The sequence below is a fragment of the Brassica napus genome, chromosome C2 (genome assembly GCF_020379485.1).
Source record: "Brassica napus cultivar Da-Ae chromosome C2, Da-Ae, whole genome shotgun sequence".
In the NCBI taxonomy this organism is placed as follows: Eukaryota; Viridiplantae; Streptophyta; class Magnoliopsida; order Brassicales; family Brassicaceae; genus Brassica; species Brassica napus.
In genome coordinates this window covers 24,780,460-24,798,872 of record NC_063445.1, presented here as the reverse complement: position 1 = coordinate 24,798,872, position 18,413 = coordinate 24,780,460, and the positions used below count along the sequence as shown (strand labels likewise).

General features: G+C 37.0%; 1 protein-coding gene across 1 annotated transcript; it reads right to left on the bottom strand.

Annotated features, from left to right (window-relative positions):
• Window positions 1-1,671: 1,671 nt before the first annotated feature.
• Window positions 1,672-4,351, bottom strand: LOC125582271. Its single transcript, XM_048748874.1, has 9 exons — window positions 4,166-4,351; window positions 3,273-3,546; window positions 3,079-3,193; window positions 2,865-2,986; window positions 2,695-2,776; window positions 2,490-2,601; window positions 2,257-2,414; window positions 2,068-2,188; window positions 1,672-1,968 (listed from the first exon to the last, which is right to left on the bottom strand). The coding sequence occupies exons 1-9, from the start codon at window positions 4,349-4,351 to the stop codon at window positions 1,672-1,674; spliced, it is 1,467 nt and encodes a 488-aa protein (XP_048604831.1).
• Window positions 4,352-18,413: the final 14,062 nt, after the last annotated feature.

Sequence of the window (18,413 nt, the reverse complement as noted above, 5' to 3'; positions counted from 1 at the left end):
TTGAGTGATTGAATTTTGAGTATACCTTTCACTTTATTACGTACTCCTGGCGGGCGTCTACGTTTACGCTTCGGTGTGTTCGAACTCGATGACTCTGATATTGGAAAGAAGAATAATATTAATAAATAAAGTTATGATTATAAAGAGTACACAAATATATTAAATAATTGTAATACATAGAGAACTTGATAAATTAATAGGGTGTAAATTAAAAATAATTCTAAGGAGTAATGTCAACATTATGTAAAATTAGTTATTTATTATACATTATAATTTATTATTTGTCGAATAATAAGAACTAATGATGTTTTATTTAGAAAATGTAGAATTTTAATATGTTGTTGTATAATTAATACTGTACATTTTTTTGTTATAGTTGTATAAATCTTTGTTGCCGCTGTAGGAATTTGTGCGTAGGATTTCAGTTGTAAGTCTAAAAATATTTAATTATTTACTTTTAAAATTTGCAAAATAATATTAGAGATTACAAAATTAGCAAAATAATTCTGCAATATTTTGTTATGCAAAACAATATTTAATTCTTAACAACACGTTATCCTGGGATATTTAAAAATGGTGAAGAGGTTCCACATGTTTCTTTAATAATATAATACCAAAATACATGTGGTTTATTTCATAATAAGTATTTTAAAATAAAAAGCATCTTCTACATAATAATAAAAGCTACATTTGCAAACAATTATAATGATGAAATATATCTATAAGAATAATGTATATATTTGTTATTATTAGAGTTTTGGATGAAAGTATTAAATTAATATAACAATACTAATAATGTTTTTATTCAAAATGAATTTATATTTTCAGAATACCTCCTAGAAGTGGAGGATCTTGGGAGGAAGGTTTGACCATGGTGTTGTGAGAGAACTGTTAATTTAACAAAATGAAGAATATGAAAACAAATAATCTTCGCACTTTGTAAACCACTCCTTAAACAAAAAAAATCACTTACACGGATTACTTTTCAAAAGAAAAAAATGGCACGAATAGACATGAATGAAAAGCAATGAGTGGATGGTGAAATTTTTCAAACTGTGAGGCGGTGGATCTGTGTTTTTGAGATTACAATAGTTGATGTTATTTTGCAGGAAATATGTTTAATGTCGTTAGTCATTTGACTTAATGGCAGAATATATTTTATTTAATTCTCAATAAATGCATTAGATATTATTTGACTCATAATTTACATTCAAATATTTGACCACACGTATATATATTGACAACGTATACGAATCAGTATGCAGGTAATATTACAGTTGCTTTAATTACGTATACGTATGTCGAAGAATATGAGTATAACAATTAATAGCATGGACATAAACCAATCCATTCATGCATACGGTTCATAAGTACGTGTACGTATGTAAAATGCATGCTGATCAAACAAATTTAATAAGTTAGGAATGAAAACCAAACAACTTAATATGATAATGCTGATCATTCTTAAACTTAACTTCATAACAAAGCTATGAATAAAAACCAAACAACTCAAATAGGAAACCAAACAATAACGTGTTTCCAATACTAAACTGTCTTAGCAAGAAGCAAAAACAAACTGATGAAAGAAACATAAGTAGACTGTTATTAGAGAATCATCCGGACTGGGCAGTCTGTACCAGCCACTGATGGAGTGACTATTCTGCATGTGCTCTAGTCACTACGCTTGGCACGCTTTGCTTTCTTCTGGTCGTCAATAGCTGAAGCACCACCACCACTACTCTCAGCCAACTCTGTGTTCTCCACTTCAGTTCCTGGCAGCGTCTTGAGTGGGAGATATTTTGGTGGTAATTCGGCTGGTGAGACTATCTTCGTAGCGGTCAAGGACAGACGGGTAGAAGTGAAGTTGTAGTGAGCCACCTTGATCCTGAATTTCTTTGTCTGGCCTATTGTATCAATAAAACACTGTGGCAGTGGAACTTCAAGCTCAGCCGCATCTCCACCATTTTCCTAATATAACGGAATACATTTATCAATTTGGTAGACTATATGATTTAAATAAGTGTCAAGATTATGGAAATTATAACTTATCAACAGAACAACAATTACCTGAACATAAGCGTCGATCAACTCTGTTGCTTTCCTCCCTGTGAGATCTTTCCCAGCATCTCCGAGAATGATGAACGTGCACTGCTCATCATTATCATAGACAGACAGCTCCACACGATAGCTGTATTTTAACCAAGTGATTAGTATATACATTCTCGATTGAAAACATATTTTAACGGAGAAACTTACTTGGCTACTGCAGTAGCATTTTCATTCCCGCATTTTGGACAAAGCAATGTTGTCGGCCCACGGTTTAACTTGGTCTGGCAATCCTTGCAAGCAATGTAATACCACTCAGTGCCAAGCTTGACATCATCAATTGTGGCAAGGCAATCAAAGTAGGCAACCTGAAATCCCATCCCAATGGTAGTCAGCAACTACTTTGAGAAAAGTGTTTGATTCTAATAACAGAATGGGATTACCTGAGCAGGCTCACGCTTGACAAAGGCGGCAATCTCACTTATTGTGAGAGTCTCAGCTTTGACAACCTCAACAGGGTTGACCAAAGAAATCACAGAAGGGTTCGTGGTTAACCTTGCAAAGAATTTAAAATCAGGCGATCATCAAAGGTGTTAAACACATAATGGACTAATCTATAGATTGTTTCTAAAAAAATAATGTACTAACCAGGCCAAGTATTCCTTGGTGGGGTCAACCTCTTCATCGAAAAACACTCTTGAAGAGGACATTGAACTTAGGCACAATTTCCCTGTCAATATAGAAACAGTTAGTGGTAGGTTTATCTAACTGAGTGTGAGTGATCAGGAATTCTTATATTGAGTGGGGGAGATTATCACCGAGTCTCTTAGGATTGACCGTGGTGACCAATAGAACAGTTGGAATGGCTGCGCTTGCGTCAAACTTCAAGCGAAAACTTTCAGCGGCCTCGTCCCATAGATAGACGTTAATCACTGGACCCCTGCAGTTAACAAATAGTAAATGTTTCGCTTTACGTAAGAATCATAAATTAGAAAATGATATGTAGGTATTGATCGAACTACAACAGCTTACTCTTTAAGCTGCAAATGGACCATCACTTTCCGAGAAGTTGAGTCTTCATTGGTGCACAAAACCGGACGCTGATGGAGAGCCTGGCCATCAACCAGCTTAAGGTGGCCAACAACATCTACAACATACAGTAACACGCAATACAAAGTTAACCGCTTGAAATGGTTAAACATGATAAGAAAATATTTAAACATTACCGTGAAGATCCCCTCTGAGATCACAGTTGGCTTCAAAATCTGAAAAGGAATGCACCCTGAAGCGCTCTGTCAAAATGCCTTCAATGTCTTCTTCAACCTTCGACAGGGCAGAGGCGTGGGAGATGCAAATCACCAGCCTCTGATCAGCAACATTGTACATCACCTTGTTATTGGACGCGTAGAAGTTTGTCAGTGTGTAGATTCTACCACGCTGGAGCTCTTTCTCATACTGGTTGCGACGGTTCTGACCGATGAACCCCTGAGCTAAAGTTCCCTACAGAACAGAGAAACAATACTGAGTCGAATAGTTAAAGTACAGTGCAATTAGAAAGAAATAAGGCAACGACAAAAAAAATTGCAGTTAGAAACATATAAGGCAACAAAAACAAAATTTCCAGTTTCAGTTTTACTCAAACCCATGTTCTATGCTAATCTAATCTACACGACAGCACTATCAAGTGGTTAATGAGACATGAAAACTCTATATCACAGCACTATCAAGTTCCAACACGCTATATAATATAATTTCAAATAAATAAATCAGGTTTTTTCCGATAAATCACCCCAATATATACGCTAATCTAATGAGACATGAACATACGCTAAATCAAGTTTTTTTCAAAGACATGAACAACAATAAGACAGGAAAACAAATATGGGTTACGCTTATATAATTTCAAAAAAAAAATCAGGGTTTTTCCAATAAATCACCCCAATATATACGTTAATCTAATGAGACATGAAGATACGCTAAATCAAGTTTTTTTCCCCCAAGTCATGAACAACAATAAGACAGTAAAACAATCAGGTTTTTTTTCCTAATAAATCACCCAAATATAGACGCTAATCTAATGAGACATGAAGATACGCTAAATCAAGTTTTTTTCCAATACCTCCGCATCGATCATAAGCATCTCGATCCCAAGAAGGATCCCTGGTCCTCCTTTGACATTCTTGGGAGCATCCCAGAAATGAAGAAGCCAAAACTGCATGGTGGAATCTCCGGGTCCCGGTGAAACTTGTCGGAAGAGGAGGGGATGAGAAGATTCGCCGGCGCGGATTGCGGTCTCTTTCGACATGATTAGGGTATAGAGCTAACGATCTGAGGTAAGAGAGATAAGGGTATGATCTGAGGTAAGAGAGATAAGGGTATAAATAGGGATCTAGATATAAGGCGGAGGGGGGATGTGGAAGGTCCGTAGGGATCTTCAATGGAGGCTTTAAGGGAGAAAATTGAAGTTCCAGCCCTTTCATCGGAGGCGTTTTGCGGGAAGATTTGGGGGAGACGAAGAGAATCGCCATGCGGGAAAGAGAAATGGGGGAGATGGCGATTAGGGTTATTGAGAGGATGAGAAAGCTTTGGCTTTAGTTTTACCAATACGGCGATTAGGGTTAATGGGCTGGGCTGCGAGAAAGTGAATTATCTGGCCCACAGGTGGAATTGAGTAAGCCCATACTGTCATGTTTACTTTCGAAGCCTCTCTCTGCTTGCCTTTGAAGCGATTATTATTAGGATTAGCTTAATAATAAGCCCGATCGTATTGCATGGAATTTTAATTGGAAGCCCAATCCGCCAGTGACATGGCAGTATGATAGGTGGGGATTATTTTGCCCATGTGGCACCCTTAAGAACCTCCAAAATTAAGCCCTTTTATATAGTAGGATAGTGTCGTTATTATATTATGATTTTGATTCAACTCTCTACAATGCATGATATTGATATAATTTGTTCTGGTTGTTGGGTTCCTTCTAGATGTAGGAAACCCATTGGGTTTGGTTGGTGATAACCAAACTTGAAAGTTGGACCATTGGTATTAGTCCATGAGATCCTTGGAGGTTCTTAGGGTTAGTGAGACACATATATATAGTCTCTTGACCTAATTTTTATGGTGAGACTTACAAGAATCAAAAAGACAAAAGAGAGAAAAGAGGGAAGGAGGCAGAATTTCGTCTGGGTTTGTCAAGGCAGCTTTGGAGGGTCAAACGGATCCTGATCGGGCTGATATTGTGTGGGAAGCTTCTTCAGTCAGTGGGTTAAAGGTTCCCCGAAGGGATTTAGATTTCAACGGTTGGAGCTTCTGTTGTCTGGGTTTTAGTGAAGCTGGTCGTCACAGTTCTTCAGCAGTGCTGTCTTGAGTGTTTGGTAAATCCGACGGTGAGATCTTCTCTGATTGAGCTGAAATTTGGCAGAGGTGTTGTTGACTGATTTATATTGGATTTGTACGGTGGGATTAGTCTCTGGTTGCCGGAATCCTTGTGAGCCGAGGTCGTTTAGTTGCTGCTGGTTTTGAAGCTTTGTGTTGCTCTCTTGTTGTTGTTGTTCTTGTGTTGGAGGTAGCTCTTTGTAGCTTGAGTCTCTGTTCTGTTCAGGTTTTGAACAGTGAAGACGTGGTTGTACTCACATACATTTATATAGTGGATTGTTGAGTGGACTACGGTCCCGTGGTTTTTTCTTCTCACACTGAGGAGGTTTTCCACGTAAAAAGTGCTTGTCTCATTTAGTTATTGCTTATACTATATCCTGCTATCGTCGAAGTATTTTCCTCACAGGTTCTCACAAGGTCAGGGGAAACACGATCAATCACATTCCGCTGCGCTCGTGTCGTGTGTCCATATTTTTCCCCAACAGAGTGGTATCATAGCTTTTGGTTTTAGAGTTTTGGGTTTGATAACTTCGGGTTATTGTTGCTTGTGAGAATGATGGAAAATATGAGCAGGATGATCAGGTTGAATGGTGCTAACTATCATCTATGGAAGGGCAAGATGGAGGATCTGCTCTTTGTTAATGAATTCCATGTTCCAGTCTTCGAGGAGAAGAAACCTGAGAAGAAGACGGATGAAGAGTGGAAGCTGCTGCATCGCAAAGTGTGTGGGTTGATAAGGCAGTGGGTAGATAATAATGTGTTGCATCATATTGAGACTGAGATGGATGCTCGTTCTTTGTGGAAGAAGTTGGAGCAGTTGTATGCTAGGAAGACCGGAAACAACAAGATGTACATGATAAAGAAGTTGATTGAGCTGAGGTATCAGGAGGGAACTCCGATGACGGATCACTTGAATGCGTTTCAGGGATTGCTCAACAAGCTGTCTGATATGTGCATCAAGTTTGATGATGAGATTCACGGTATGTGGCTTCTCGGTACTTTACCGGATTCTTGGGAGGTTTTCAGGATGTCTCTTTGTAACTCCGCGCCGGAAGGTGTCATTTCGATGGATTCAGTAAGAACAGTGTTCTTAATGAGGAAGCAAGAAGACAGTCGAATGCTAGCAGTTCGCGTTCAGATGTCTTTGTTATTGAGTCAAGGGGGAGGAGTTCGAGTAGAGATCCCAAGAGGGACAAGAACATGAGCAGAAGCAAATCTAATAAATTTGCTAATATGGAGTGCTATTTCTGTCACAAGAAAGGGCACATGAAGAAGGATTGCTGGAAGTTGAAAAACAAGCAGCAAGGTAATCAAGAAGAAAAGGTGGATCGGGTGACTGTCACCGAAGATCAGTTTCTCATTCTTCTTGAGGGTGATGCCATTAATGTCGCATGCCAAGACACCAGTTGGGTGATTGATAGTGGAGCTACTACTCATGCAACATCATAGCGGGATTTGTTTTCTACCTATACTACGGGTAATTATGGTTCAGTGAAGATGGGAAATAATGCGATGGCCAGGTTGCTGGCATTGGCGATATATGCCTGGAGACTAGTCTTGGGACTAGGTTGGTGCTTAAGGATGTTAAGTATGTTCCTGATATTAGGATGAATCAGATATCGACGGAAAGACTTGATGATGAGGGTTATTTCAGTTTGCACGGTGGTGGTAAATGGAAGCTCTCTCACGGTTCTTTGATTGTGGCTCGAGGTGAGAAGTCTTCATCCTTCTATTGAATGCAAGCTAAGGTCTCCAAAGACGTTGTTAATGCGGTGGAGAATGATGGTGTCATGGAGTTATGGCACAAGAGACTCGGTCACATGAGTGAGAAGGGAATGTTTGTGTTGTCTAAGAATGAGGTGATTCCAAGAATCTCTGGTTTGCACCTGCAGAAGTGTTCGCATTGCTTTGCGGGAAAACAACACAGGGTGTCTTTCAAGTCTTCTGCGCCTTCTAGGAAACCCGAGGTACTGGATTTGGTACATTCAGATGTGTGTGGTCCAATGAGGACAAGATCTCTTGGTGGCGCATCATATTTTGTGACTTTCATTGATGATCATTCATGGAAGTTGTGGGTATTTCCTATGAGGACGAAGAATCAGGTGTTGGGATATTTCAAGCATTTTGTGGCGTTGGTTGAGTGACAAACGGGGTAGAAGCTGAAGTGTATCCACAGTGATAATGGTGGAGAGTATTCTGGACCATTTGATGCTTATTGCAAAGAGCATGGAATAAGGCATCAGTTCACGCCACCTAAGACTCCACAGTTGAATGGGTTGGCTGAAAGGATGAACAGGATGATTGTCGAGAGGATGAAATGTTTGATCTCACAGTCAGGCTTATCGATGACTTTCTGGGGAGAAGCTTTGAACACGGTGGTTCATGTGCTGAATTTGTCACCGAGTGCTCCACTGGATGGTGATATTCCAGAGAGGGTTTGGACTGGTAAGGATGTTTCTTACAGTCACTTGAGAGTCTTTGGGTGTAAGGCATTTGTTCATATTCCCAAGGATGAGAGATCGAAGCTTGAGATGAAGTCACGGCAGTGTGTGTTCATCGGTTATGGCCAGGATGAGTTCGGGTACAGATTTTATGATCCCGTTGAAAGGAAGCTCGTAAGGAGCAGAGATGTTGTGTTCATGGAAGATTAAACGATTAAGGACATTGACAAGTCCAAAATTCCAGCTCAGGTTTATGAGAGTTTGATTGATTTGTTGGATTCCTTCTAGATGGAGGAAACCCATTGGGTTTGGTTGGTGATAACCAAACTTGGAAGTTGGGCCATTGGTATTAGTCCATGAGATTAGTATTGGGCCTTGGAGGTTCTTAGGGTTAGTGAGACACATATATATAGTCTCTTGACTTAATTTTTATGGTGAGACTTACAAGAATCAAAAAGACAAAAGAGAGAAAAGAGGGAAGGAGGCAGAATTTCGTCTGGGTTTGTCAAGGCAGATTTGGAGGGTCAAACGGATCCTGATCGGGCTGATATTGTGTGGGAAGCTTCTTCAGTCAGTGGGTTAAAGGTTCCCCGAAGGGATTTAGATTTCAACGGTTGGATCTTCTGTTGTCTGGGTTTTAGTGAAGCTGGTCGTCACAGTTCTTCAGCAGTGCTGTCTTGAGTGTTTGGTAAATCCGACGGTGAGATCTTCTCTGATTGAGCTGAAATTTGGCAGAGGTGTTGTTGACTGATTTATCTTGGATTTGTACGGTGGGCTTAGTCTCTGGTTGCCGGAATCCTTGTGAGCTGAGGTCGTTTGGTTGCTGCTGGTTTTGAAGCTTTGTGTTGCTCTCTTGTTGTTGTTGTTCTTGTGTTGGAGGTAGCTCTTTGTAGCTTGAGTCTCTGTTCTGTTCAGGTTGTTGAACATGGAGGACGTGGTTGTACTCACATACATTTATATAGTGGATTGTTGAGTGGACTACGGTCCCGTGGTTTTTCCTTCTCACATCGAGGAGGTTTTCCACGTAAAAAGTGTTTATCTCATTTAGTTATTGCTTATAATATATCATGCTATCGTCGAAATATTTTCCTCACAGGTTCTCACAAGGTCAGGGGAAACATGATCGATCACATTCCGCTGCGCTCGTTGTCGTGTGTCCATATTTTTCCCCAACACTGGTGTATGTGATATCGATCGAGCTACGTTCAAAACGTATTATTCTTCTTATTTGAATAAGATTTAGTGGCGTCGAGAGGGATGGATGGCATACGCAAGCATAGAATGAAGATCCAGTCAGCACATATCGAGACACTCAAATAAATGTGTTGATGTAAACTGGTTTTTTGTTTCCTTGGAACAGTTTATATAATAAAATATTTTCGGTGATAAAAGTATGATGGTGACATATTTGAAAATTCGACCTGATTTCTTTCAAATCATTAAATATTTGAGTGTGAAAAGTTCATCCTTTAAGTAGAAACGATCTCATAATAAAATACAAAATATTATTAAACTGCAGTAACTAAAAGATATATTTCAGATTTTATACTCTGATGAGATAGTGTATATATATATTGGGGAAAATGATAGATAGTTGAACCTCTATATAAGGTAAGGATGTATAACTTAAAAGGTAATTTCAAATACTTAGACGTTCAAAACATTTGACCCAAAAAAAAAGACATTCAGAACATTAAAAATTCTTATAACTTTAATCTAATACAGACTCGTCTTACGGTAAACTATATATATATTGATCTTAGAATTTGATTAATAAAGTAGGTATTATCATTGCTATCATTCTTAATCAAATACATAATCAAATTCTTACTTAATATTTGACACTGATATCATTATATAAGGTAAACATTTCTTAAGTTTACCAGGTTACTTTACCAAATATTAACACCGTACTCTGAACAATCTTTTCTTCTATCAAAAATATGAAAATGGTAACATAATTCGTGATCATTTGGCATACTATAATTTAGGCACAAAATGTTAAATAACTTATAGAAAATCTTAAAATTTAATACAGGTTGAAGAACATGCATGATGAGTCGGCCCATGATCACATGCTCTTACCTTGGAAGTGTTAGTTTGTCGAAATCGCCTCGTTTGTTTATTTGTTGTCTACAACTACACACATTACTCCGAGCGAAATGATGATGCCCTATTGTTCTGGTAACCCATTATTTTAGAAGAAATTCCAAACTTTTTTTTCTATTAACATCCAAAATGATTTCCCATTTTCAGCCAGCATCTTAAAGTGAACCTATATGAAAAGCCTTTTTAAAGAACAGAGCATACTGATTTATTTCTCGGTCGAAAACACGTTATTCAATTTAAAAAATAAAAATAAAATAAAAACTAATATTGTTTGTTATAATTTGTCAAGTATTTTTACAATCAGTTGGTCAACTGTAAAATACTTTAAGATCCTAAATTCTAAGAAATCATATTAGCAATTCTTTATAAAAAAATAACGCGACTGCAACATTAGTAGAAACCAGTATATTAACTAGACAAACGATTAGATTTTTATGTTTTAGGATAACATTTAGGGATATAAAATAAATCAAGATAACCTATTACACTGCGCTATATAAACCCAAGTTTAAAGGACCAAAACATTTATATATAACGATTTTTATATAAAATCATTTAAATGAGAAATAAGTCTATTTTATTTTCGGATGGGTAACCATTAAGTGACTAACTAATGGTGTCTTTTATTTTTGGATAGGTAACTATGAACTATTAAGTTAAGCCTTAATTCAAAGAAAAAACTATGAACTTGTATTAAGTTCTTAACTAATTGTGCATAATGTATGAACAGTTAGATAAAGTCTAAAGCAAGTTAAATATTGATTTGACACCCATACCATGTCTAACAAAACTATTTGATACTCATAACTCAATGCCTACCAAACTTTGTTTGAGAATTCAAAATCATGTAAAAGTCGACAAATATATTTAATTTTCTGTGAGTCTACATGTGACAATATGCAGTACTCGAATGTGACTTGTTTCCTAGGGTATACTTCATACTATTATTATTGCCTTTTATATTTAGAGTTTATACGGGAAAATGTAGGCGAAAACAGATAAGCCAAAATAATCAAAACTTCTTTTGAACATTTGTTACAATTGTTTAAATAATCAAAACTTGTCCACATATATTTCTAAAGAACGTCCTATTGAGAATATAAATTAAATGGTAAAATCAAATGCCCTCATGAAACATGCATGCGGTATGTGATGGATTTATTTCAGAATAGTCCAAAAACCATAGCTTCTATTTTTCTTTCCAAACAATAGTATAGTTGGTTTTGGTTTCTGAAACCAAGTTCTTATATTTTTGATAATTCTTTCTAAACCATAAGTCTATTTTAAAAAATTAAGATGCTGCTGGTTATATTGAAATGTAATTGAATTATATGTTATCAATTTTATTTGATTCTTTTAATGTATTTCTAGAAATATTATTTTGTTGAAACAAAAATTTGTTTCAAGTTTCATATTATGTAAAAAGATAGAGATGATGGATGCATTTGTTTTATTTAAATTTAAATTTTATCTTGTTAAGCAAAAAGAAAAAGAATGTCAAATTTAAGATTCATTTCTCATAAAATACAGCGTCTGCATATCAATTAAATCAAAACTTTTAAGGTTTAATAATGCTGCAACCAACCTGTAAGTAAAGCCATCTTTTGTGATGTTACATGTTTTGAAGTATTGTCCATATTAAGGTTTACGAAAGCTGATGTGAAGAAGATGATATGAGAGTGGAAAGAAGTTTGTTATGAAATATGAATCTTCACATTAATGAATCTGTACAGTGTAGTTCTGTATATATACAAGATAAGATTAGCTATCGTGCACCTAACCGTATAAGTAACTACTAACATATGCATAGATGTAGATACACCTAATACGCTCCCCTCAAGCCTTAATCAGGAGGAGATGGAAGATAAAGGCTTGAAACAGATAGACGACCAAGTAAGGAGTTAAACGGTCCAGGATGTAGAGGCTTGGTCAGTATATCTGTAAGCTGGTTCTCACTGGTAACATGTATAGCCTTGAGAGCACCAGCTTTGAGTTGATTGTGAACTATGTGACAATCCAACTCAACATGTTTGGTGGCAATGTAGATGGCGGACTTGTTATCACAAAAGAGCTTAGCAACTGCCATCACATCAACCTGAAAATCCTTAAGCAACTTCTGAAAACAGATGATCTCCCGTGTAACATCAGCGAGCGCACGATATTCTGCTTCTGTACTACTGCGGCTAACCACCTTTTGCTTCTGAGAACGAGCGCAAATAAGAGAGTTACCGAGATAGACACAAAAGCCAGTAGTAGAGATCCTTGTATCCCGACATGTAGCCCAATCAGCATCAGCAAAGGCATTGATACAAAGATCAGATGAAGCAGAGTAAAAGAGACCTTGACCAGGATTGCCTTTCAAATAGCGTAGAATCCGATGAGCAGCATGAAGATGAATATCAGTTGGAGCCTGAAGAAACTGACTAAGCTTGTGAACCGCAAAGGTTATGTCAGGACGTGTAATAGTCAGGTACAACAAGCGACCAATAAGCTCCCTATAAGGACGAGCAGACGGTAAGGGAACGCCATCTTCGATGCTGAGATGAACATAAGGATCCATCGGAATAGACGCTGGTTTGCAAGCATGAAGACCTGTACTCTCCAACAAGTCCAAAGTATACTTGCGTTGACAGATAGATATACCTGCAGTCGTGCGCGCAATCTCCAAGCCAAGGAAAAATCTCATCGGACCCAAGTCTTTTATCTTGAAAGCAGAAGCCAGAGTCGCCTTAAGAGCAGTCAGGTCTTGATCATTGTTGCTAGCGATCGCAATGTCGTCAACATAGACGAGAACCGCAATAAAGGAAGGGGAGGTAGCTTTCACAAACAGACTTGTGTCAGACTCAGACTGAGTGTAGCCAACTTTGAGAAGAACATTCGTGAAAGTTTGATTCCACTGGCGAGAGGCTTGCTTAAGCCCATACAGACTTTTATATAGACGGCAAACAGCATTTGGTGGCAAGATCACACCATCAGGTGGCGTATAACCTTGAGGGAGCGACATATTTATCTCCTCATCAAGTGTACTATGCAGGAAGGCATTAGAGACATCCATCTGTGTGAGAGTCCAACCTTTGATAGCAGCCAATCCCAACATTAGTTTAACACTTGTAAGCTTGATAACCGGAGAAAAAGTCTCGTTATAGTCCACGCCCTCTTGCTGAATAAATCCTTTAGCAACTAAGCGACCTTTGTATCTCTCCACGGTTCCATCAGCGTTGAATTTAATGGTGAAAACCCATTTACAGCCAACAACGTTCTTGCCTGGAGGAAGAGAGACAACATACCAAGTTCCATTTTCTTCCATTGCATGAAGCTCCATATTTACAGCTTTCTTCCACCTATCAGATGACATGGCCTCATGAAAATTTTTGGGTTCAGTTTCAAGAGAATAGGAAAGAATAAAGGCTTTGTAATGTGGTTTGATTTTGGCATAGGAAAGAACAGAGGAAAGTGGGTAAGGAGTAGTATGAGTAAGTGGAATAGAGGAAGAATGAGATTGTAAAAGGGCACAATGATAGTTTTGTAAGTAGCTAGGGGCCTTAGTCTGTCTGCATGGTCTATCAGCATTCCCAGAAGCCACTGAAGCATCTGTTCTAGCAGTCCCATTAGTTGGCGGAACCTCATTTGGTAATGATGAAGATGATGCAATAGGTAATGCAGAGGATGATGTAGATGGTAATGTAGATGAGGACGATGATGGTAAAATATAAGATGATGTAGATGGTAATGCATTTGATGATGGTGAAGGTAAAGTAGATGATGATGTTGATGGTATGACTGATGAAGATGCATGAGGTAATGTAGATGAAGAGGAAGAAGAAGATGATGCACGAGAAGTATTAGAAGATGATGCAGTAGGAAGTTCATTTATAAAAGTTGCAGGCATAGGAAGAACAAAGTTGTGAAAGAAGTCAAATACAGGGGAATCTCTATTAAGAAATGGGAAGATATGCTCATGGAAAATGACATCACGAGTAATGGAAACAGAACGAGTATCTGATCTAGCACCTTGTATCCTTTGTAACCTGATGGATATCCTAAAAATACAGAAGGTTTGGCACGAGGAGTAAATTTGTTGCGATCTTTAGCAAGGGTACTAACATAACATAAACACCCAAAACATCGAAGCATAGAATAACTGGGAACTTTCTTCATCAATAGCTCATAAGGGGTTTTGTTATGTAAAAGAGGGGATGGGGTTCTGTTAATCAAGAAAACTGCAGTGAGTACACAATCAGTCCAATATACTAAAGGAATATTGGATTGGAAGAGTAAAGCACGAGCAACATTCAGTAAATGTTGATGTTTTCTCTCAACAACCGAGTTTTGTTGAGGAGTATATGCACAAGAAAAGTAATGAGTAAAACCATGTTTTTCCATCAAATGAGTGAATAGTAATTCAGGAGCATTGTCAGTTCTAATGGCTTTGATTTTTACTTGAAATTGAGTATGAATATGTGTTAAAAAAGAAGTGAAAATAGCTGCAACATCACTTTTATTACGAAGCATATAAACCCATGTTACACGAGTAGCATCATCAACAATCGTTAGAAAAGACTTGTAACCATCAACAGACTCAGAAAACGGACCCCAAACATCAAGATGTAAAAGATCAAATGGATTTGCGGACATATTGTTGTGAAAAGGAAAAGACAATCTTTTTTGTTTAGCTAAAGGACAGATTGTACAATGATCTTGTGACAAACTAGACTGAGGCAGAGACAAAGAATCAGACAGGACCTTTAACTTTGCAGCTGATGGATGACCAAGACGATTATGCCAAGTAACACTATCAACAGAGAATGAAGCACAGAGAGCAGCGGAATTGGAAGCAAATGTATGATGAAGATCGAGAATGTAAAGACTACGGAAGACATAACCCTTCCCAATCATCAAGGCCTGAGAAAGGTCCTGGAGAAAACAATGAGTAGGGTAAAAATGTGCAGAACAATTATTTTGTACTAGTAAAGAATGCACACTGATGAGATTAAACTGAAAAGATGGAACATGCAAAACGTTATGTAGAATTAATGTTTCAGAAAGTTTGATAGTGCCAGTATGCAAGATGGGAAATGTGGTTCCGTTAGGTAATGAGACTGTGAGATCAGATGCGGCAACAACTTCCTGAAACTTTGACAGATCGGCACAAACATGACTTGTTGCACCACTATCTATTATCCAAGAACCAGGGGGTAATGAATTATAAAGAGTCGAGAGACATTGATGTTGAAAAGTAAAAGAATGGTTTTGATAACGAAGGTTAGATGATAAGGTGAGTAATGTACCAGAGGTGGATTGTTCAGCCATGACACCATGTTCAGTGATAGAAGCAGTAGAACATGAAGCAACAGTAGCAGATGATTGAATATGAGACTGGAGCTGTTGAATGATGGACTGTAATTGAGAAGAGCTGAGCTGATTAACATCTATAGAACTCGCCGAGATAGCTGGTGGTGGCAAATAAGGTAGCTGAACACCAGTTGTAGGATCAGTAGCAATCTGAGCAACAGTTTGAGACGTATTGTGAGAAGACCGTGGTGTATAAGAGTGTTGACCACGAGGAATAAAGTTGCTCCTAGGTTGTGTGTACTGTCCTTGAGCGGCAGGAGAAGAAGATTTGAAGCCAGGAGGATATCCATGGAGCTTGAAACACTTAGCAACAGTGTGGCCAAGTTGACCACAGTGAGTACAGAGAGGTCGCTTACCACGAGGACGATAGGTGTTGTAAGCAGAAACATATGCAGAAGGATCAACATACTCTGGAGTTGTCGCAGGAGCTGAGCCATAAGTCTGAAGAGCCACACTCTCAGTTTGAGCAACTGGTTTAAGATTCCTCTGTCTCTCATCCTGAGCAACGATATTAAAAGCTTCTTCAATAGTGGGAATCGGCTTCAGCATGAGGATGTATCGACGTGTCTGCTCATAGCTATCATTAAGACCCATGAGGAACTTGGTGACACGCCCTCGTTGTTGCAACTGCTCCCAGAGACCTGCTGCATTACACTCACAACGTCCACATGTGCAGACAGGCAACTCAATATAGTTCTTATACTCCTCCCAAAGCGTAATCAACTTTGTGTAATAGGCACTAACATCCAGTGAACCTTGATTGATATTACACAAACGCTGCTCAATCTCAAATACATGAGGCGCATCATCCTGCTTAAATCTTGACATCAAATTGTTCCAAATGGACTCCGCAGTAGACATGAATAGCAAGCTTTTACCAATATTCTTAGAAACGGAGTTCATCAACCAAGTTGCTAGCATATCATTGCATCTAGACCAAGAACCTGAATCTCTACTATCAAAGGGAGGTTTACGAATCGTACCATCAATAAACCCAAGCTTATTGCGGACGTTCAATGCCATTCGAACAGAACGCCTCCAAGAATGAAAATCAGCACCAGAAGTCAATCGATCAGTGACTAACTTCAATCCCGCATGATCGGAGTTGTGGAGATAATAGGGATTGTCGTAATGATCAGTGAGAGTCGGCGGAGTTGGATTCGCCGGATTCGGAAATGGAAGAGTAGGCTCCATAGCTCCAAGAGATACAGAATCCAAGAAGAAAAAAACCGTAGATCAAAGAGTAAAAGTGCAATCAAAGCACAAAAGAAGAGAGACGAATCTCAATCGAAGCTCAGATTGGACGAAACGAGCTTCAATCAGATCGTAAAATCAAGAAAACGAAGATAGATCGAACGAAGAAGAAAACGGAACGAGTGACGATGAATAAGAAGAAGAGAATCTGATATAGAGCAAGATCACGCAGAGATGTACTCATGATCGTGAGGCTCTAATACCTTATTAAGGTTTACGAAAGCTGATGTGAAGAAGATGATATGAGAGTGGAAAGAAGTTTGTTATGAAATATGAATCTTCACATTAATGAATCTGTACAGTGTAGTTCTGTATATATACAAGATAAGATTAGCTATCGTGCACCTAACCGTATAAGTAACTACTAACATACGCATAGATGTAGATACACCTAATAGTCCACCGTAAATCTATTATAGAGAGAGCTGTGTCGTAGAGTCGTTTTCCGTAATTAAAGCAGTTCATTATAAATTTCTAATCATGTGTAACCTAACATATGGCAACAAAATTGATGCCTTTCTTTCTCTTGATAATATTTCTGAAAGCAATAATTATCCATTTCTAATGGAGATCCGATCACCCATTTCTAAAGGAGACTAAAATAAGATCTGAACTGATCGATTTAATTAATTTAAATACTTTTTTAAAAATTAAATATTTGACTAAATTTTCATGTATATCTAATAATATGTTGCGTTTCAAAAAAAGAGGCTTTCAAAAAAAAATATAATAATATGTTGTATATATTTATTTGCCTTTTACTCTTTTGAGTAAGCTAAAACCATACAATTTTTTTACTGTTATAAACTACTAGGACGTTGACACCCGCGAAATCGCGGGGGAAATTTAATATTAAGTTTTAAATATTAATATTCAATGATTACATATTAAATGTTTTAAAAATAAAAATATATGATTTAAATATATATATATATATATATAACTGATATTGTTAAAATAAAAACATTAAAGATGAAAATAAGATTATTTGAACTTTATTATAAATAAAAAATATTGAAAACACTAATGCCAAAGTGACGCAACCCTTCAAAAGTATTAAATTTTCAATACTATTTTTTAAAGTATTATACATTAAATGTTTAAAACAAAAATTATAATATATAAATGTTTTTTAAAATATATATACCTGATATAGTTAAAAATAAAAGCATTGAAGATGAAAATAAAACTATTATAATTTTATTATAAATAAAAGATATTAAAAACACTTATGCCAAAGTGATGCAATCCTTCAGAATTATTAGGTTAACTAATTGAAACTATGATTTTGAAATTATAGCCGATTAGAGATTAGAGATTAGGAGCAAACTCAACCGTTAGATTGATTTTTTTCTAAAAACAATTGATGACATCTGCGGGAAATAAAAAGAAAAACTCGAAAATAAATCAAGAAGTAATCGAGGAGCAATTTTATGAATGTTTTATGGGTTTCTGTTTAAAATATGTTTGTGAAACAATAAAGGAGAAATAAAGAAACCAATTGGTTATAGGTTTCTGTTCTAAAAACGTTCAGTATATAAAATTCTCAAAGGTACAAGTTTCTGTTTTAAAAAGGTTCAGTATATAAGTTTTTAAAGAAGTAGGTACTTTGCTACTCCAAAAGGTATGTGTTTCTTTAGAAGGAAATTTTACAAGTAAATTAATATTTCATAAATCATAACACTGAAATTCACACCTCCTTTTTTAATTTAACAAATAAAAATAATTACGAAAGAGTATGTTTGTTATTCTTAACAAAATAAATGATTAATGAAAAGGTACATTTGTTAATCTAAATGGTATGTATTGTTTGGAAAAAAAGAATATTCAAGAAGAGTTGC

Bases quoted from the DNA above. Each gene is read 5' to 3' on its own strand.
- LOC125582271 (XM_048748874.1), bottom strand. From the start codon at position 4,351: ATGTCGAAAGAGACCGCAATCCGCGCCGGCGAATCTTCTCATCCCCTC. The intron at 2,602-2,694 runs GTTAGTACATTA...ATTCTTTGCAAG, and splicing joins ACCAAGGAATACTTGGCCTG to GTTAACCACGAACCCTTCTG. The intron at 1,969-2,067 runs GTAATTGTTGTT...CCGTTATATTAG, and splicing joins TGATCGACGCTTATGTTCAG to GAAAATGGTGGAGATGCGGC.